Source organism: Meleagris gallopavo, chromosome 3, assembly GCF_905368555.1.
Source record: "Meleagris gallopavo chromosome 3, MGAL_WU_HG_1.1, whole genome shotgun sequence".
NCBI lineage: Eukaryota > Metazoa > Chordata > Aves > Galliformes > Phasianidae > Meleagris > Meleagris gallopavo.
Window position 1 is genome coordinate 46375719 of NC_139406.1, and position 21360 is coordinate 46397078.

Sequence of the window (21360 nt, forward strand, 5' to 3'; positions counted from 1 at the left end):
CCCCTCACTGTGCTGACATCCACTGTTTTGTCTCCATAAACATTCAGCAAGCAGTGATGAATATCAGTGGTGCAATTTTTTCTGCATGGGAGAGTTCAGTGACACACTTTTGCTTCATATGCACTTCCATGTCAGACACTGTTCTGTCAGACTGCCTCTCTGCTGCCATCACAGCAACAACATTTAACAGAATATTGGTGGGAAGGTTCAGCCTCTACTGCTGTACCACCAAAGTTCGCCTCAGCCATTGTGGGCCAAAATGATAAAAATGAGGCATTATTTTTGGAGCAAACCTCATATAATTCAGCTGTTAAAATGAGGGATGTAATCGAAAAAGATATTGTGTAAACAGTTTGAGTGAACTGAAAGAGATTATCCATGAATAATTGATCAAGATTATTTGTACCTTTCACTGTTTTAATGTGCAAGGCAAAAGTTTTCTTAGAAACTTAGGGAGGTAATTGAAATGCCATTTTCATATTTGGCTAAGCAGTACAGTGCTATTGTAAGTTTGGAAGGGAAGGTGAAATAGCTACTATTTAGCTACTACTGCTTCATTCAGGCAAACTTTCAAAGTGTAATCAAAACCATATCCATCACATAGTATGTCTCTTCACTGTTCTTGCCAGAAATATTTCTGTATGAATCAAATATTTTTCTTTCTAATCAGAAGGAGTTCTGTGTCCTCCAAAGGGCGTGAAGCCAGAAACATCAGTTTTAATCTCAGCCTTTGTGTGGTTTTTTGGTTTATTTCGTTTCCCTGAAGGATGGAAGTAGCTGCCCAAGTTACTCTTCTTAGGATTAGTCCTTGTTGTGTCTAGAGGGTGGAAGGGAGCAGGGAACCAGCAGATGTCATTAGGTCCAGTATTGATCAGCCATATGGAAAGGAAGAGGAACTGCTCTGCTGCAGCCTCAGAGTGTCAGGTACATTACAAATGAATGCAGACAGGGGGAACCTAACTATGGTCTGGGTTCTACCTCAGTATTACTACATTCTGGTCTTGGTTATGCATTGTGTGAATGTGGGAAGATTTCTACACCAATATCTCCACTGGATCTACTTGATGGTGAGTAGATCTCTCAGACACGTTGAACATTTTCCACCTTGATAGAAGCATTTGTCGTCTCCTAAGGTCTGCCAGTTTACTCAGTAGCCATCTGCTGCCTTGCTGGAAGTATAGGTCTCTCTCTGCCTTTGAAAGGTCACAGAGGATAGCGAAACAGTCCCAGCCAGCCCAAAGTCCCAGTCTTAGTCATGCAGTGATGTCACAACACAGTATTTGACAACAAAATGTGTATACAATGAACTATTTGGTGTAGCAAATATTTGTGCTGCATGTTGCTTTTAGGTCAGAATTTTACCATTAAATGCTGAGTGTAACACATTAATTGCCTGAACAGTTAATGTCTGAATTGAAATTTGTAGGATCACTTACAACGTAACTCATGCACAAATCTGCCTAAGTAAGGATGGCAATTGTTTCAAAAATATTCAAGGCAAAATGAGAGGAGGTTGGAAACAGGCACTGCCCCTGCCACTAAGTCTGTGACCAAACCGGTTGCTGAATTTTGCAGCTGTGCTGACCACAGCCCACGTGCTGTGCTTACTGTCTGTTCACTCTCCAGGACTTGTCCCGGTGCAGCCACTGCTATTGCAGCTGTTGCCACTTCCAGTGACGGCCCATGAGCTCCACAGGCTGCTTCTCCAGCCATACCTCTCTCTTTATTTGGAGTCACCCTTTGGTTAATATCCCACGCACCCTTCCCTACCCCTTCTGAAACTTTTGCTTTTAGTTTGCCCATACTCCATCTTCTGTCCTGGGGCCAGCAGATGAAGAAAATACTTTACTGGTTGGAAAAGAGGACACCCTGTATATGCACTCGTGTTTTCTCAGCAAGGAGAAAAAAAAAAAAAAAAAAAAAAGGTGGAGCAGAAAACTTGATACAATTTGATACAATTTTAGTTCAGCGATGTTATTCTACTATTTTTTTGTTGTCATCAGTTGTATATGTACCTGGATTGTGCCAGCTGTATGCATAGCAAGACTTCTGATTTCCAGGAAATTTCCTACTTTTGTTTTAAAATGGTAGTCAGAGTCCTGGGACTGCATTTTTAAAACTGACCACAGAGGAGCTGATGAAATGCAAATTCTTGATTTCCTTATGAAATACTAAGTAAACTTATCACAGAAGCAAATCAGCAAAACTGACATGTGGCTTGATCTGACTTCTCCTTTGTGGTTTCTTTTGTTTTACTTGGATTACACTCCATATAGTCAGTTCTGTTCTTGCTCTCACTGGGAATGATTCTCCTGCTTTTCTGCCAACATTGCTCCTGGACACACGCTACCTAATGCTCCTTTGTTCTGCATGGGTACTTTTTCTATCATTTCACCACTCAGAAAACAACCGGCCAGGGCCTGTCTAAACATACTGTTCCAGACAGATTTCACCATATTTGGCCTATTGGTAACTGCTTTCAAGACCAGGAACTTTTTCCTCGAGATATTGCAGTATACAAAGTAATTGGGGATTCTCAAGCAGCAAAGACAAAAATAATATATTTTCTCATCTATCAAATATACTGATGTCACACTATCATGCAGTGCTCTCAGCAGCATGCTAATTTCTGTCATTCACTGCTATAAGACAGTAATAATCATGGTTCCCTTTTCAATACCAGCAACCTTCATCTCTCCACTCAGTTTATCGTCCCCTTTTGACATTTTTTCTGAGCCACATGCAAAGAATTTTGATCCTTTTATTAATCTAAATTCCCACCTTCCTTCAAAAACTCCCTACCAACTTAAACTACCAGCTTTTCTCCTTCTGACTCTCAACAGTAGGTACTTATGCCTTCTGATCACTTAAGAAACCCCCTGTAACATTTAGTCTGAGCTCTTTGTCGCTATTATTGTTGCCTATCGCAAAGATTTCCTGAACTAGCTCTTTTGCGGGAGCCCCTCTGCATTCTTCTCTGATCAATCGTTCCTTTCATGTTGACATTCTAACTGCTTCCTGTTCAATCTCAAAAGCTCCTTTTTCAGCAGAGAAATCATGAAAGCACCTTTGTTTAATCTTTCTAGGTTTTTCACCAGATACGTTTGAAACTCATTTTAATCTTTATTAATCTCAGTGGGTAACTAATAGCAGTATTACTAATGTTTTCCTTTCTCTTGATAGTTTTTGTGTTCTTGAGCTTGGTACTGCCTTCTGTGCTCATTATTGCTTAGTTATGTACTAGTTATGCAGGCATCTGTTTTTTTTTCTTGCTAAGATAACACACCTACCACCCGTAGTCTGTAGAGATTCCCCTTCCATACCATGTTTCTTTTTCATGGCAGCCTAGAAAACTCACACCACACTGTAATGTTTGGTCATAGTTCTTTTTCCGCTGTGATCGCATCAGCTTACAGCAAAAAGATATTTCAGTTATATTCAGGCTGCCTCGACTGGATCAGGAATTGTGAACAAATTATCTTGTGCTACTTTGTGGATCTATAGAGCATAGATAAAAAACGGGCTAGAAATGCTTGGAATGTTACACAGACATCACTTAAATTGGTTTAGAAGGCTGAGAAGAAGCAAGCTTGTCGTGTAGCACAGATATATGCCAGAACAGAATGTGCCTACTATGTAGCACCAAAGGTAATAGGACATCTTGGGACACAGCAGATAGGCAGAGGGCTGTCTGGGTTAGCTGAAAACAGACGTATCTGGACAATGGAATAGGCTGTGAGTCCTCACTCCGAAGAACATAAGGAGAATTGTGAACAAGCCTGCCTCTTGCATGACGCAGGCATACATCAGAGAATAAAATACTGGATTAATGCCTTGCCACCAATAGAATGACAAATTTGGAGCCAGAATTAGTTTACTTTCATGACTTGCCATACCCATGCTAGTTCTGCCAGGATCTGAAGAGGGGACAGTTGAATTCTCCCACAGCATGCTATAAAAACATTGTCAGTGCTCCACAACTTATTGCACTGTTAGAAATCTTGAGCACCACATCTGAAAAAACTGAACAGCATGACTACATGACTTCATTCCTGCAGGCACTTGCACACCCCCCTTCCCAGCCCACTCAGTGTTCCACCATTACTCAATAATTCTCCTTCATGGTAGGCTTGTACAATTGGAGTGTACTCGAGGTCTCCCTACCTCAAATTAATCCTGCATTAGAGAGGCACTCTGGATGGGATGCTGAGGCGGGGAACATCTGTGCATGGAAAACCAGCATGATTTAAGGGCATTGCAGTTCTGCACGTTGCTATGCTTGTGCTGTGGTATAACAACTCTGCTGAGAGGGAGCTAAGAATTGGCAAGACTTTTGCCTGTGGGTGGGGTTTGGTAATAACTTGAGTAGAAGCAGGGCTAATGCATAGCACAGAATTGATATGTCCCTATGCCTCCTGCTACCACCATTGCTTCAAGTTACTTGGGCTTGACAAATGATAGCCATTCAAGTTGAGCTTAAAGCTTGAAACATTGCTTCAGGTGCTTTGGCACTGAAGATTATTCCAGGAATTTGAATAGCTCTTCCATAGTTTCACACATATAGGCCTAGGATGTATGTGTTGTATAGGGCTTTGGCTATCCTTCTGTTGAATATTTAAGGTCTGTTTGAAGAGGGGGCCAGTCAAGAGAAAGAATGTGTAATATCTGTACGTTTTAGTTGTTCTACCAGGAATGGCAGGTCCAGATTTGCCCTGTAACCTTTCCCCAGCTGGGGGAATTTTTGATGTGCATTTGCTTCCTGAGTCATGTGGTATAGGAATTCTTCCCTTGCCTGCACCACACATCGGCCTCATTAGCTCTCATCTGAAGCTGAGATGGAGGTTACTCTTACACTCCACTGGATGTTTAGTGGAGAAGATGCTAGACAAGAGCAGGGAAGAACATCTTTCAGTCAAGCTCTTATTGCCTATGTGTTCTCAAAACCTAGAGAAAGACTAGAATTATAGACCTAAGTGGAAGTAGAGACTGAAAATAGCTGCTTTTCTCTCCCTATGTCCTTGCAGAATATGGTATCTAAACTAATCAAAAGAATATCAAGAAACTTTTTAATTGAATTCACAAAATGCTAATAATAAGAGTATGTATAAAGTAGAAAAGGAGATAGAGAAAAAAGAAAAAAAAAAAAAATTCAAGCCCACTTTTACAATGACATTTCTTAGGAGGGAAGGCAAACCTATGTTGTCCTAAAGAATTCTTTGCTTTGAAGAAAACATGCAAACTGTTGGACCTCACAGTGAGGAAGCCCAGTGTTGAGTTCTTGAGGAACTTAGGAGCTACAGAGCAAGGCATATATGCTGTCTCTTTCTGTCTTGCACTCCTGTAAATGTTAGCCTCCTTTAACAGCCTAGCTTAAACAGGAAAAGATTTCATTCTAAAGCAACACTGAGTGTAAGAGCCTTGATCTTTCTCAGGCTCTACATTAAGTTACTCTCAGTTCTCTATTCATATGTAAGCTCTAAGTGCCGAACTAAAATGCAAAAGACATTATTCTTACCACTCATCATTTTTTCATGAGATGCCATTGTGCTTGTATTTAACTTTATGCTGCTCATCCTTGCTAAACACATTCAGCCCAGGAAGCTATAAGACATGAGTTAGGCCCACAGGCATTGTCACAAGGTTTTACATTGAAAATAACAGCAAAGCTGTTCAGCTCAGCCCAGACTGTTAGATATACCATCAGTCTTCTATAAAAATGAAAAAGCCCACTGCATACAATCAAGCATGTAAGCAGTTAGAACAAGAAAAATATGGTTCAGTCTGTTAAGAGTTCAAAGCCTAAGCTCAATATGGAATGAAAAGTGAATGTTTTAAGTTCCTTTGTAAAACCTCTGTGCTTTGCTTTTGGGACATCAGCAGATTGTTGTTTGTTACCTTAGCTATGTCTCCTCATGGTCTCAAAAACAGAAATTTCTTTCAAGCACAATAGGATGGAAATATATCTGCACTCGTTAGAAGGTGAGATGTGGGCAGAGAACCAAAATATGCCTGTCAAACTGGTATGACTGCTGCATTTACCTGAATGGATGTAAATTAGCATATGGACAGTACTGTTTCTCTGAATCCTGCGTATTTTAAAGGATAATAACATGCTGTACTCCAGCTAGCGGTTAGTGCAAGGATTAAGGGCATCTTGGCATTAAGGTCAATAAAATGTAGTTGGACTCAGTTCATAGGCATCTAAAACTATGCTTTCTGACATTTCAGCACTGCTTTCACCCATGTGATTCATGCTTACATGCCACCTGCAGCTGTAATTATCTGGGTTAAGTGTAAAGTTTTCTTGGGAACTTCTCTGTGGGCTCTTAGCAGCTCATTTACCTGTACTGCTGTAGGAATTGATGCAGACCTTATTTCCTGTGGAAGGTCATAGCTGCTGATGCATTTAACCAAGTCATCTCCTGCTGCAGGCATGTGCCAGGATGCCATCCAGAGGGACCTGGACAGGCTTGAAAAGTGGGCCTACAACTGAGGTTCTACAAGGCCAACGGCTAGGTGTTGCACTTCGGTCAGGACAATCCCAGGTATGTGTACAGACTGGGAGATGAACTCATTCAGAGCAGCCCTGCTGAGAAGGTCTTGAGGGTCCTGGCAGTGTGCACTTGCAGCCTGGAAGGCCAATGGTAATCTGGGCTGCATCAAAAGAGGAGTGACCAGCAAGGTGAGGGACATGATTGTTCGCCTCTACTCTGCCCTTGTAAGGCCCCATCTGGAATACTGTGTCCAGACCTGGGGTTCCCAGCACAGAAAAGACGTAGAGAAGATCCAGAAGGGGCCACAAAGACAATCAGAGGGCTGGAGCACCATTCCTATAGAAAGGTTGGGCTTATTTAGGTTGGAGAAGGCTCTGGGTTGACCTCGCTTTGGCCTTTCAGTACTCGACAGGAGGTTATAAACAGGAGGGAGACCAACTGTTTGTGCAGTCTGATCATGATAGGACAAGGGGGAATGGCTTTAAACTAAAAGAGAGGAGATTTAGATTAGATGTTAGGTGGAATTTTTTTATTCAGCGGGCAGTGAGGCACTGGCACATCTGCCCATGTAAGCTGTGGTGCCCCATCCCTGGAGGTGCCCAAGGCCAGGATGGATGGGGCCCTGGGCAGCTGAGCTGCTGGGGAGCAATCCTGCCCACAGCACGAGGTGGGACTGGGTGGGTGTTAAGGTCCCTTCCAACCCAAGATATTCTGTGATTCTACAATAAAATGGACTGCTTTTGCAGGTGCAGTAGCAGAATATAATAAAAGCTGCATGAGAAAAAACGAGCTCATTTAAGCCAAAGTTTCTGACATCTGAATACAACATGAGGTCTCTGAGGGGGCTTTAGAGCTGCAGATATTACCAGAGTATAGGCCTGTAGGCTGGGCAGGACATCTGAAGTTAAATGGGTAGATTACTTATTCTTTCATGCTTGGAAGAGTCAGCAGAAAGTTCAGTACGTCGACAAGGAAATAAAATCCTTCTGGTACTTTATAAAGGGCTTTTCCCAATTCTTTTCATTCCGTAGCACAAAATGTGGAAGCCTTACTGCTGCAAAAGTACATAGTTTGTGAGACTGGAAGCTAGCTCTCTCACCTGACTGAAGGGGGGTTGTGGCTCAGCCAGAAGTATGCGGGCTAGATGATGATGTACTAGATGATGTATAATGGCATTTATTTTGTGGCTTGAACATCTCATGTTCCACTAGTTGGCAAAAGGAGCATCTTCCCCCTTACTGACTAGTTATCAGCAAGTGCCAGTGCATCGTTTGCTGCTTTATGATACCATGCCCATGTACTGCAGCCAAGAGCTGCATGGAGGAGCTGCGTAGACAGTGTCACAGAATGATGATTATCAACTTGATGATAACATAAGCCAAAATGCAAGATAAAAGCACATTTTGTAGTCAGCAAATAAAGTACAATTGTCTCCTTTTGTCGTTAGGCTGTGAGATAAGAAAGTCTTGGAGCATTTTGGTTGCTACTTGTTATCTAGAATACTGCTAACAGAAAGCTGTTAAATCAGCTCGTGCAGAGACAGAAATGATGTTCTGATGAATTAGAGGCGGAAGCTTTTCAAACATAGCATTTATCACCTCTGCTCATAAAGTATTTATTACTTTTATTATGGAAATGCCATTTGACTTTATTTTCAACCCCCATCTCTATTAAATAGACAATGTACAAACACGGAAGGGAGTCACCTCACTGAGGAGCTCATAGTCTGGAGCTCTAAGAGCATTGGCATGGAAGCTGCTCTTCAGCTGGCTTTTTTTTTTTTTTTTCCAGCACAGCAAGGGGAACTATCCTCAGCCCAACAGCAAAATATCCACTGAAGTCACCTCAGCAGCCTGCATTTCTTCCCCAATAAGGATGTAGCTTATTTCAGGAGTCCAAAGTACTTTTAAGTATGAGATGCAGAACATACTCACTTTCCCCAAAGTTTTTTTCTGAATTCTGTTCTTATTTATTACTTGGCTACAGTAATAGTGTATTGTATAAAATTATATAAAACAAGATTGTACTATGCAAAGGGCCCAGTGTATTTAATAAACATGTCCCATGGTGTCTGGATTGTTACATACCAAATGCCAGGGGCCAAAAAAAAAAAAAAAAAAAGCAATAAAGGCAACAAGACACTGTAAGTATTGTTCAGATAGCTGTGTAACAATTTTAAGTAATTTAATTTTCTGTGTTGAAAGTGAATTACTTACTTTTGAGTAAGACCAGTCTAATGTGTTTAGTCAACTAAGTGGCTAAGATTCATTAAAAGAACCCATGTTACAAATACCTTCGTGCCACACTGCTTTTACTTACAGGGATAAAACTTCTCACCCCAACCAACTTCTGTTCTAAATAGATTTTATAGAGTCCTTTTCTCCATAGCTTCTGGGGACAAAAGGTTGAAACAAACCTTTGTGGACTGTGTAAGAACATGCCTGGATATGCAACTGATGTCAGCCACATACAGCAAATAAATGCAAGTAGATTCACCAGGTAAAAATTTAAACTGCCACAGAAATGAAGTGGAAGAAATTGTATAGAAAAGTCAATAATTTGCTATTGATTGGAGGCTGAGACTAAAGCCAACTGTTCCTTTTTAAAAAACAAATACTAAAAAAAAAAACAACAAAAAACCACACACAAAAAAACCCAACAACCCGAACAGCGAAGTCAGGAAGTGAGTCAGAATTACGTATCAGTATGTAAACATAAATATTGGAAACTTGCATGATGTTGCTGAAACGACCTTGTTAAGTGATCCTCACTGAATTCAGTATAATTTCTCTGTCAAAAGAAAACCAGTAAAAATGCTTAGAGAAAGCATGGAGGGATTGGAAGGAGAAGAAATAACTCAAGCAAACATACCCTCACCTGTTCATAATTACAGTATCTCCCAAATGCTTTCCTTGCTTTTATAAGTCTCTTTTAAAACCACCGATAACAAAAACATTCCTGCAAAGGGCGTGTGCAAGTACTAAATCTATCACAGGTAAGAATAATCCAGAATCAGCCACATAGGTGTAAATTACCCTTCTATTCTTGAAAGTGGCTGTGAAAATAAGCAGCCAGCACCCCCTTGTCCAATATTTGTTCTTTCTTAGCAAGACTTGAGATCAGGGATAGCATAATTACCAGCTCTGAAAACCTAGTATAGGATAAGATCTTTCAGACCTCACTAATAAGAACATCAGCCAAAGTATTCTCCTAGTTCTGTAGCGTACTTATCTGCTGCCCCCAAATGACATTTCTGTTGTGTTATCCCATTGCTGGGCATCCACGGGTGGATACAAGAATCTGATCTGATGTTTCAGCCAGGAGCCTTAAATATCTGTGGTACTGACATACCATTTAGATACTGCCAGCATTTTCAAATCTGCCATTAGGTAAGTTACCACTTAATCCTAGAAGTGCTTGAATTTTTATTCTCCAAAATTTGCAAAGCCTGACAGTTCATTAGCTGTTTTGAATCTTGTCTCAAGGTGAGGCCCAGGCTGTGGTACAAAGAGTAGGGAATGGAATGCCTTTGTTGCTTGAGGGCCTCAGCCCTTAGGCATGTATAAAACTTGGAATAGAAAGGTGCAGGCTACCGAATTAAGACATTTGAGTGCTTGCTCTGAAATGAGGTGGTAGGAGAGGAACAGAGTTGCTTTGGGTTGCTGAAGGAGTGCCTATACAGTTGCTGAGGCATTGGTATCCAGCATTTGCAGAAGACTGGCTAGTGGGATCTTGACTAGGGAGGCATCTCTCTGACCAACTGCACTGGGAAAGGCTTCAGAGTCTCAGCCTCTGTTTTCTCTTTCTGATATTTTAGTCTTTACTTAGACAGCTACTCTGTCTAAATAAATAACAGCTCTGCTGTTCTCTGCCTCACCTAGACAAAGAGGCCATGAATAGATGGATGTGCTAAATAGCACAATAACAAACAGTGGAATCACAAAATATCCCAAGTTGGAAGGGACCAACATGGATCATCGAGTCCAACCTCTGGCTCCACACAGGACCACCCAAATTTCAAATCCTGTGTTTGGGACCTTTGTCCAGATGCTCCTTGCGCTCAGGCAGCTTGGGGCCATGACCACTGCCCTGGGCAGCCTGTTCAAGTGCCTGACCTCTTCTGGTGAAGAAGCTTTTCGTAATCCCAAACCTGACCTCCCCTGATGCAACTCCATACTGTTCCCTCAGATCCTAAACAACAGAAAGATGTGCAGTTGGCACAAACCTATGTTTGTTACAGCAGAGGAACTAGTTAATGTATTTAAATCATAAGAGTGTGTTCAATTAATTATGAAAAAAAGTCAGAGAAAATCTGAAAGAAATGCTGTCTTCTGTCAGTTGGAAATAGCAATGCTACCTTTTTAATTTTCGTATAAGTAGCAGAGGAAGGGACAGGCAAAGTAGAAGAGTTTAGATTCATGGCTGAATTCCCCTTTTTGCCAGTAAAATAGCAATAACAGTCAGTCTTACAACTTGCTTTGCACAACATAGATCTCAAGTTCTAATAAATATGCAATATCTTAGACATTAAATCAGTAGAATCAGGCAAGCACTAACTAAAAGTGATTCCATTCCATTTCATTCTCTTCCAAAAATGTATCACAAAGTTCACAAGTTTATCTTGCTAACGTGAAACTTCACAGTGCCTCTTTTAACTGACTCCAGCCCTGGAGCTTTGAAGCTTGCTAGGGCTGTGGGGCATAAAGCTGTGCAGATTTCTCAAGGAAATACTGTGTATGTGGTGGGGGGGTGGGGGAGGGCAACATGCAGTGATTGTGGGCTCATTGTAGCTTCTTGCAACCATTTCAAATGTCACAGTGACCTGCGGTTATTTGAAAAGGAAAATCTCAGCTGCAAGTATCTTTAATTTGCAGCTCTCATCTGCTCACTGAAAGAAGCCTGCTGGGACTGGTATGCGTCCCTGGTAAAGTTGTGTGAATGATTTTTTTTTTTTTTCCCCTTTCCCAAACGTATATTTTTAAATACTCACTTCATGTGACCCCTCTGATCTCATGGTGATTACATAGGAATTCCAGTTCGGTTTGCCTTTCCCAGCTAATGAGCGCCACTAAAACAATTTTTGTACTTAAGCCCCGGGATGCGTGGAGTGGAAGCAGCGATGAGTCAGCAGCCAGCTAAGGTTGTTTGAATAGCAATACAAACCGTGCCTGCCGCTAGGAGATATTCGGCAAAGGTCATACCGAGTGCCTAGTATTTAGACTCAATCACCCCGATGATACGAATTCTCTTCAGACTCTCATGCTTCTTAGACCAGTCATCATTCTAGTTGACATTTGGTTGTTGGCATACTAAATACTTGCCACTTGGTGTCTGGATGACAGGGAAGAATGCTTGGCATCGTTTGTACTATGCCTGTCGCACTGACAGATGCTTCTCTCTGTCTAGGGGAGTTAGGCACTAAAATTAGTAACTATCAAAACAAGCGTCTGCTGAATCCCATCAACAGAAATACTAAAGGGAAAGGAAGGAGTCATGATTGCTCTTTCTACAGGAGGTAGGGCTGTAATTCACAAGAAGGGATAGCATGGCTCTGGACAGCATACAAAATCCCTGTCCCCGGTACACAGGGAGTTGCAGGAGGGCAATCAGGAGCTGAGCACACAGCTTTAAAGGGTAAGGTCAGTGACGACCTGCAAAAGTTATTACCTACATTCATGGGAAGGAGGGGGTGGGCGTTAGGCCAGATACAGGATGTGTGAGACGGTTCCCTGGTGAGGCACTGCTTCTCACAAACAGTCCTGAAAAGGAAACAGTTTATAAGCTAAAACTCATTTAGTGTTCAGCTCCGTTGCCCGTTGCCCGTGCAACCACAGGAAACAAGCGTACCAACCCCACTTGTGAATCACAGCTTTTGGGAACTTCACCTTGGAGAGCAGGAAAGAGTCTGTCTTCAGGTACAACTGATCTCCGTAATCCCTTCTGCTGAGATCGTTGCCTAAGCTTCTTCGTTGCTAGAAAAAAAAAAAAACAACAAAAACCAGCACAATATGAAAGGCAGCTTGTGATGGTTCAACCCTCCCTTATTCAATGGTTCAGTGGTTTTACACTCAGTGTGAATGTTGTAGGCCTACTTTTAATTGTTTCTTCTAGCTGGGACAATGCAAGGCTGCATTGTTCCAGCTCTCCACTCAAGCGACCTAACTAGAAACAACTGAATTTAAAAAAATAAAATAGATGAATGGGGAAAGTCATAAATACCTTTGTGTCCTCTGGGATTTTGGGAGATTCTGTGGTTCTTATTGAGAATGAGTTTGCCACAATCGAAAACTACAGGTATTCTATAAAAGCAGAGTGACTAGTTCCAGCAGACACAGACTTTAAGGCTCCTTCTGCATCAGAGATGAGTGGGGATTTAGAATTTCTTTGCAAGAGAAAAAATCCCAGGCGTCTGAATTACCCACCAATGTTCATTTTGCCAGGCTCTGGGATTAGTTTGATCAGGACAGTTAAATGCCATAAAATTTCATAGAATGACCTGGGTTGAAAAGGACCACAACGATCATCTAGTTCCAACCCCCCTGCTATGTGCAGGGTCACCAACCACCAGACCAGGCTGCCCAGAGCCACATCCAGCCTGGCCTTGAATGCCTCCAGGGATGGGGCATCCACAGCCTCCTTGGGCAACCTGTTCCGGTGCGTCACCACCCTCTGTGTGAAAAACTTCCTCCTAATATCTAACCTAAACCTCCCCTGTCTCAGTTTAAAACCATTCCCCCTTGTCTTATCACTATCCACCCTTGTAAACAGCCATTCCCCCTCCTGTTTATACGCTCCCTTGAGATCCTAAAAAGAAAGATTCTTGTAAAGGCACGACTGAAAACAATAGCAATGGTGATTTGTAGTTCATTGTCGCAGGACCAAGTGGAATATAGGACCCCAGCAGCGTTAGTCCTTGTCGGGTAGGAGCAGAGCTTCTGCGGGAACTGACCATGTTTTCTTTTGAATGTAGCAGCTCTTTAGGACTGAAAAACAAACAAACGAAACCCAAACCGATTAAAAGAAATTGTCCCACGGGCCACTCGGCCTTTAGCTGAGCCGGTGCTAGGAGCTGCAATGCCACCTACTGATGGATTTGGATATTGGCCACGAGTTCCCGGCCCGCTTCCTTCTGAGGAGCGCGGGGGATGGAGCTGTTCCCAGCCGGGGGGCAGCTGAACGCCTGGCACGTTGGTTGCGCTCATCATTTACAAAAGTTCTTTCTCCAGTTTCTTTCTTTTTTTCATGCCAAATGAAAACATTTTCGGTAGAAAGGCAGCGACCCTGTGTTGTCCAGTAGTTCCCGTTACTTGTAAAGTTGGGACAAAGGTAGAAGGAGCTCTGAAGCATCTTCTCAAAGAGGTTGCAGGGTCCATTAAAAAATATGCGGCAAAAGGAGCACATCTTTCTCATACCTGCAGAGAATGATGAATCCCAGGTCTCTTATCTCCATGCAAATCAATACATATCCAAAGAACAGTTTCTTTTAGACAGAACCGAGTCAGGGCATTTCATAATGCTGAACACGTTATTCATAGTTCGTAGATTAAAGAAGATACTGGTATGATAATGAATGATGTTTTAGATCAAAATAAACCCACCCATTTACAAAGTTACAAAGTCATTTTCTGAAGAAAAAAAAAAAACAAAAACCCACAAAGTCCTCTATCATAGTGTTTTACATGCCCTTTTACACCAAGAGCTGTGCCAAGGACACAGTCATTCCACCAATGCACTTTTTAACAACCAAGCGGTGGTTTCTACAATGTCCTCCTTGTGCTGTGGATCTACAACTACCATCACCATTTTAAATGACCAAAAGCACCAGTAAAGAAAGAGCTATCATTTTAATAACCACTCAAAGGTTACTAATCTAATCCCACTTAAAATTGATCAAGTGAACAAGTAAGTATTGCGAGAGGCAGCATCCATTTGTTGTAACATTGCCGGCAGAAGTCCTGGAGCTACACAGACCTTCCAGAGCTTTTGGGAAAACTACTAAGTCTGAACTCAAGGCACCTCATGACACATGAGGGCAGCACATATCTTTGGACAAACCCTATATTGCAGCTGCATTCCTACTAGTTTGAAAGTTTTGAGTAGTTCAAGATGTATTTATTCTAATAAAAATACATGCATAAGCACACACATTTTCACATGGCTTTATAACACCAAGAGACTTTTCCTTAATCGTGCTGGAATTGTACAAGGAACAAGACTAGTAAATATCTTTAATAAGCCATAATGAATCAAACATGCTATGGGAACATCATTTCCATCCTGTCTTTTACATTCATAATTTCACCAGGATAAGCTAAAAGGTGAAGATGGTTCTGGCAGGTTATTTGTGGAAGTACAGTGTATTTCTAACTCAGTCACTGCCCTCTAATGAAATTCACTTTACAAAAGCAGCCTACGAAAAAAACACTCCCAGCCAAGTGATATTTCTCGAGTTTGTAACCTAAATTCAAAAGGGATAACAACTGAATTCCTAGAAGTAACAGATGCACTGTCGTGATCACTTCGGTCATGACTCCTCTCAAGACCAAAAAATTCCAGAATCACAATTCTTAGGTTATGGCAAAGCTGCTTCAGAGTGTTGTGCTAAGTCATACTATAGGGTATGAGAAATGGAACAGAAAATAATGCCTTTTCTTCACACACATAAATCATAGTCAGAAGAATCCATAAAAATATATATTGTTTCATTTGGAACGCAAGAATAACATAGAAAAAGCACAGAAGCAGCACATGTTTCTTCTTTCTCCGCCCCCATTTGAGAAAAAGATAGAAGGAAGAAGGAAAAACAAATGGTTGCAATGAAATAAAATGGATTCTATATTGTTGGTGCTGTGGGTGTGGTAAGAGGCATTACTCAAAACACTCTACTCGTACACAGACTTTTTTATTTTACAGAAAGCACTAGGATTTACCATGTAAGTTTAAAAAAGCAGTATTAATGTTGTGCTCCGCGTCCAGAAATGAAGCTGTTAAGAGTGAAATACCACCTCCATTACACCCATAGGATTTTAAAATCTTAACGTGCAAGTCTAGGACAAAACTCATTAATTTGCAATGTACTAGCATGTGAAGGATGTGAATTTCTTCATTGTATTTGCTCACAGTAGGAAATGAAGTACTCAGTCACTGGGAAGAGTTCGGTCACTGACGTACAAATTCAGTATGCATAAGTGACTTATGCTTCATTAAGGCAAAAAATAGATAATATCATGACTGTATACAGCTGCAAAAGTATTTACAGAAATGATTAGATAAGCAGCCCACCTCTAGCATGAAACTGTTTAATGACATATTTAATAAAGCCGTGTTTTATTGAAAAAGTTACCATAAGTTGCAAAAATCTAGCTAGAATGAGGAACACTGACATTTTTAAGCGCCTCCCCACCCCAAATCTTTGTTCCTAAACCTCTGTCACTCTAAGCCATCCTCTCTCCCTGCACATTTCCAGTCTTAATGCAAAAGCGCAGGTGTGCCTGAGCAGCCCCAGAGTCTTCAGAGGCAAAAGCTGAAATGCCAAAAATGTATGCAAAGGGTCTCAACAAGAAAAAAGAAAGAACAGGTCCTGAGGGGGAAGAAAGAAAAAAAAAAAAAAAAGGGGGAGGGGGGGGGGAAAGCTACAGGTGTCCAGGGATTTGCTCAGTCATCCTTGTCTTTTGCTCCATGTTTAAGGATGCGTGTAAATTCAATGTAGTTGAAATTGCCCTTTTTGTCAATTGGTGCCTCTCTGTAGAGCTCATCTACCTCTTCATCTGTGAACCTGTCTCCCATCGTGGTCAGCAGCTCCCGCAGGTAGTCTTCTTGAATAAACCCTAGAATGCAACATAAAGAGAAACACAAAATGGAAGTTGTTTCCAGCTGGTCTTCAAAAGCAGTATGGTGAACATTAAGACAGCCCGATTCTTTTAATTGAATTATATTTTTTCTTGATGGACTTAGATAGATTTGTGCATCCTTTATTAATTAGTTTCCTGTGGGGACCAAATAACCGCTGGTTGGCTCTTCAGTGCCGCATCATTATGGTCCTTTTCAACCCTGGCCATTCTATGATTCTATGATGATGTCACTGGAGATGACGTGTGGATACAGTGAGCTGCAGGCAAGCGTCCAGGGAAGGAGTTTATAACAGAACAGACTTTAAGGCAGGATTGAGTAAATTAACCTAGGAAAGAGGAAGAATGTGTACCATGGAGAGGTAGGAGCAGAAATGAGACCTCCCATGCCTTGTCAAATCAATAAAAGAACAGAGATAGAAAAACATACCAAGAAAAAGTGAACTAGGCAGAACTGTTGGAAATTATTAGTAGACACCAACAAGGACTTATTTAGAATCAGTTGGAATGTGATAAAAATAAATTCTGCTTTGGAAACAGAGTTGTAAAACTTAAGCAAACAAAGTTCACTAGAGAGCAAACCAAATAGGGAGTCAGGGAATCAAAAGGCAGTCAGTGAGCATGATAAATTGCCATGAGGTTGGTCCGTGCTGTGGGGAAGCAGCACAGGAAAAAAACAAGACAAACAGGTTACAACATGTGTTAAATATGTTAAAACAGCATCATCCTAGTGTAGGTAGACCAGCCCTTGATTAATGAATCCAAATGAAGAAGGCTAACAACAATGCTCTCCTTTAAAACCAGGAGGAGAATGTTCAATTAGTGGGTCAGATTTTGCAGTTGTCTCTTTGCAGGTGTGAGTAAAGAAAGGGGAGAAAAACATACAACAAAAAAGCTAAAGGCATTAAGTCTTTGTACTTCAACAGTGTGACAGAGACCAAACAGTGATGAGAGATGACATAAGGATTAGTATACAAAGAATGCAAGGCCTTTGGTGCCCCGAGTTTAGCCTCAAGGACTTAATTGCTTTTGTCTGAGTAGGTTAGGTGTTAAAACACCGCACTGGGTTGCCAGAGGAGCATGCACTAAAAGTCTTAGCAGCACAGAATCATAAAGTAAATAGTTTTCCCACTCCCCCTAAAACAAGCTCTCACACGGCTTCAGTATAGACAGGGAGTAATCAATTAGTGAAGCAAAATGTAAGATTTAGCGTTTGGCAGACAGCACAAAACAGATGACAAAGCGGGATCAAAGGGCAGAAAAAAAGTTATACTAAATGAAGACAGATATAAGCCTTTACGCTAATTTCATGGTACTATTGTTTTATGGGACAGTAATGCTGAAGTAGTACCAACAGCAACATTGACAATATAGGAAAAGTAAGTAAAACCAAGTCCAGCTCTTTTATCTTCACCAAGAGGGACTGATTTGCATTATTCTGCCTCAGAAGAACTGCACTGATGTAGAATAGGAAATCGGGCACATAGCACAGACACATGGAGATGATTAAAATTGAAAGAAGGAAGAATAAAAAGAAAATAAAAGCAAAAGGGTTCAACATAGCTGGAAGAGCTAAACCTGAGGATAAAATGAATAAGGAGCAAAAATAAAATGTAATGTAGAATTCACGTTATTTTGAAGACTGCATCTTGATTACTGTTAATCAATAGAACAGCGTAAATATTTAACATGTTTCCTGGTGAAAATGTGAGCATGGCAAAAGGCAGAAAAAATACTGTGGAATCATTATCTTCAAATTATCCCAGGACTAGACTAAGAGGTTCATCATTGAGTTTAAAGATGACAAAAATCAATCTTATCAGAACATGGGGGCCTGACCTAGTAATGTACTATCTAGGTAGACATAGAAAGTGACTGTTCAGAAGAACTGGTAGCACTGTCATTGTCTTTATACCCTAATTCACAGGCTCATGTTCTGGTGCACACAAAAAAAGCCTCGCAGCACAGTGAGTCAGACTACCTGTGGAGAGAAAATAACCGACTAACAAAAGTTCCTTCTCCAGGAGATGGTAAAGAGATTTCCCTTGAGAGGGAGGAAGTCAATTAACATTTGAAAAGGCTTTACCAACAGAAAGCCTGTTTACCTACATCCCAACGGGAAGGGAAAGCACTTTGAAAAGGCAAAAGGTGCTAAAAATACACAGACAGAAAATAGCTGCTTGAAATGGACTAATATCCTTTGAAAGGTTCAGAGCACACATCCACAAATTAGACGGCAGCACTGTGGTAGACCACTGTGAGAAAAGTTATAGGTGCAGAGGCTATGTGATTTCTGTGTGCACTGGTGCGGCAGGTTCACAACGTGTCAAAGCCCTGATACTGTGTTTCCACAGAATAACCTTAGGATTAATCTCGGGTTGCTACACAGTTCTCCAGAATGTTTTCCTGTCTTAATAAATAAATAAAAGCATAAACTCTAACTTCATGACTACAGACACAACCTTGAAAGCTTGATACAGTAAAAGTGAACTGCATTTCATTCTTCCCCCTCCCTTGTTATGCCAGTCTATTCAGTGCCATTTCTGTCTTCTAGACCCCACCCTGATTATATCTGTAAAGCACTACAGTCCTTCCTGCTACCTTAAAACAGCTGAGTGTGAGGGCATGACAGGCTATTTGTCATCACAGCCTAAGACACACTAGGCAAGATGAAGGGTCAGAAGAAAAGGACTGCATACTCTGGATCACCTATCTTCAAATATTAAATACATCGCATATTCATATATATCTCAGAACTACTGCAGAGGAAAGTCAAACTCAGTGGCATTATAGGTTTCACATCTACTTATTTTAAATGCCACAGAAATGTCATATATGACCAATACAAATACCCCAAAGCAGTTGAGTTTCGCCCACATACCTGTTGCTTCTTCGTCAAAGCAAGCAAAGGCATTCCTGATGACATCTTCTGGATCAGTGCCATTGAGCTTCTCACCAAACATTGTGAGGAACATTGTGAAGTTGATGGGGCCTGGAGCCTCGTTCATCATGGCATCCAGGTATTCATCCGTGGGGTTCTTTCCTACAAATAAAAAGACTCCTGGTTTAGCTTTCAAACTAAAATAAAAATAAATGAAAATTACCTGAATAGTGTAATACAAACTGGGACACCTCTCATAAGCTATCCCAAGCTCAGCGTTTTAATTACAATAGCACAAATACTTTTGGCAGCTGTAAACAGAAGAGCGACATTACCGAGAGAGGCGAGCATGTCGTGCAGGTCCTCCTTGTCAATGAAGCCATCCCTGTTCTGATCAATCATGTTGAAGGCCTCCTTGAATTCCTGAATCTGGGACTGATCAAACATGGCAAACACATTGGACGTGGCGCGCTGAGGGCGCTTCTTGGTGGTCTTTGTCTTTGCTTTTTTGCTAGACATGTTGACTTTTGGATACTGAGAGAAAAGTAAATAGAATAAGGCCAGAGTTAGGACTTGAGAAGAACGTACCAAGTTTTAAGCTTTTACGTTAATGTTCATAGTCAGAAAGCACCTCTACCACCCTTCCGCTTCCTCTCATCAAAACATATTTCCTTAATGAAGAAGGGCAAAAGAGAAGCAGGAAATAGGACAGGACAGACCAAAACAAAGAAAAAAGTCACCAAAAGACAAAGTTGTACGTACCTTTCACTCTGAGAAGGAACAGCTTTTGCTTGGATTCCCTTCTTAGACCTGTCTACAAGAATGGAACTCCGGTCTCAAGCCTAAACGAGAAAAGCGAGGTTCTGAAAGCTGTTGCTGAGCTCACGAAATAACTCTATGAATATGCGCAATATTTGAGAGCAGGGGAAAGAGAACTCGAGCTCGGTTCACCTGAGCAAAGTCTGAAGTGCCAACGCGTGGCACCTGACAGCAGCAAGCAATTACTGTTCTATATAACAGCGGGTCTTTGCCTTGCCTTCTATTATTAAAAAAAAAATCAAACAACCCGCGACGTTAGCAAAATGGTGCACGCTGTTCCGCAGGCAGCAGTAGTTGCGACGCCCCCGCCGCCTCACACCGCAGCTGCCCCAGCGGCCGCCCCCCACCCCCAGCCTCACCTCAGCGGCTGCCGCGGCGCCTCGGTGCGACGGCGAGCGGAGGAAGCGGCAGCAGCTCCGGCACTTCCTGGAGAAACCATCGCCCTCCCGGCGGTGGGTGGAAGAGGGCGGCGGGCCGGGCCGGGCCGGGGCCGGGCGGCCAAGGGAGGGGCTGTGGGGCCGCCAGGGGAAGCGCGGAGCGGCAGGGTTGCCGAAGCGATCGCAGGCAACGCGACGGCCGCCTCGGGGCGGCCCCGCAGCCTCCCCTTTCCCCCCGGGAGCGGCGCGGTGGTGCAGCCGGGGCGGGGCGCCGCGTTCCGGGTCGGGGGCGGCCGCGGCGGGAGGTGGTTGCGGGGGTTCGTCGTGCCCGCATGCTGATGTGCCAGCTCACCCTGAGGGCGGCTTCAAACATTCACCTCTAGCCCCTGAGTCAGCCGCTTCTCTGGTTCAGGTGCTTCTCTGGTTTTGAAATCTTCCTAAGCACGGTGCTTATGCACATTCTGCGGGCTTGAGGTCCCTGCAGTCGCTTGGACTCAGTAATATCGTTAAGACATAAAAGACTGTGAAATATTGTCACTTTGGAGAGCTGTGCTGTCAGCTTGCCACTCCTTTATCCCTCTTCATACTGTTGTCAGCTTCACCAGTATACAGTTGGTGTCTGACTAAAATGGTAAGTAAAAATGAAAAGGGGGAAAAAAAAAAAAAAAAGATGAACAGGTTTCTCTGCAGTTTCCAATTGCACCTAATGTCGATGGGTTAAGTTTGGGCACTGTACATGTTGAAGTTAATACTTAAACGGGGCTAGCAGAAAGAAGGGGACATGCTCTTTGCTAGGGTCTATTGTGAGAGGAGAAGAGGAAATGGTTTCCAACTAAAAGAGGGGAGATTTAGATTGGATATAAGGAAGAAGATTTTAACAATAAGGGTGGTGAGGCGCTGGAACAGGTTGCCCAGAGAGGTGGTGGATGCCCCATTCCTGG

The 21360-nt window shown here is 42.2% G+C and overlaps 2 protein-coding genes across 6 annotated transcripts in view; one reads left to right on the plus strand and one right to left on the minus strand.

Annotated features, from left to right (window-relative positions):
* The window catches only part of LOC109366721 (uncharacterized), a 48922-nt gene that overhangs the window by 23725 nt on the left and 3837 nt on the right, over positions 1-21360 (plus strand). The window contains exons 3-4 of one of the 5 annotated variants that reach the window (XR_014882439.1): positions 6432-6545; positions 13465-21050. The exons of 1 other annotated variant lie outside the window; for it this stretch is intronic. Coding sequence is in view for 3 of the 4 variants with exons in the window: in XM_085220831.1 (XP_085076957.1) it covers positions 6432-6545; positions 8286-8375 (204 nt within the window). In the remaining variant the exon portion in view is untranslated. Of the gene's footprint in view, positions 1-6431; positions 6546-8285; positions 8787-13464; positions 21051-21360 lie in introns of those variants that run through there. 3 more of the 5 variants (XM_085220834.1, XM_085220831.1, XM_085220835.1) reach the window with 3 other exon arrangements.
* On the minus strand, positions 15381-19742 carry LOC100548741 (myosin regulatory light chain 2, smooth muscle minor isoform-like). The gene is made up of 3 exons (XM_003204967.5): positions 19559-19742; positions 19224-19385; positions 15381-16321 (listed from the first exon to the last, which is right to left on the minus strand). The coding sequence occupies exons 1-3, from the start codon at positions 19740-19742 to the stop codon at positions 16149-16151; spliced, it is 519 nt and encodes a 172-aa protein (XP_003205015.1). The 3' UTR covers positions 15381-16148.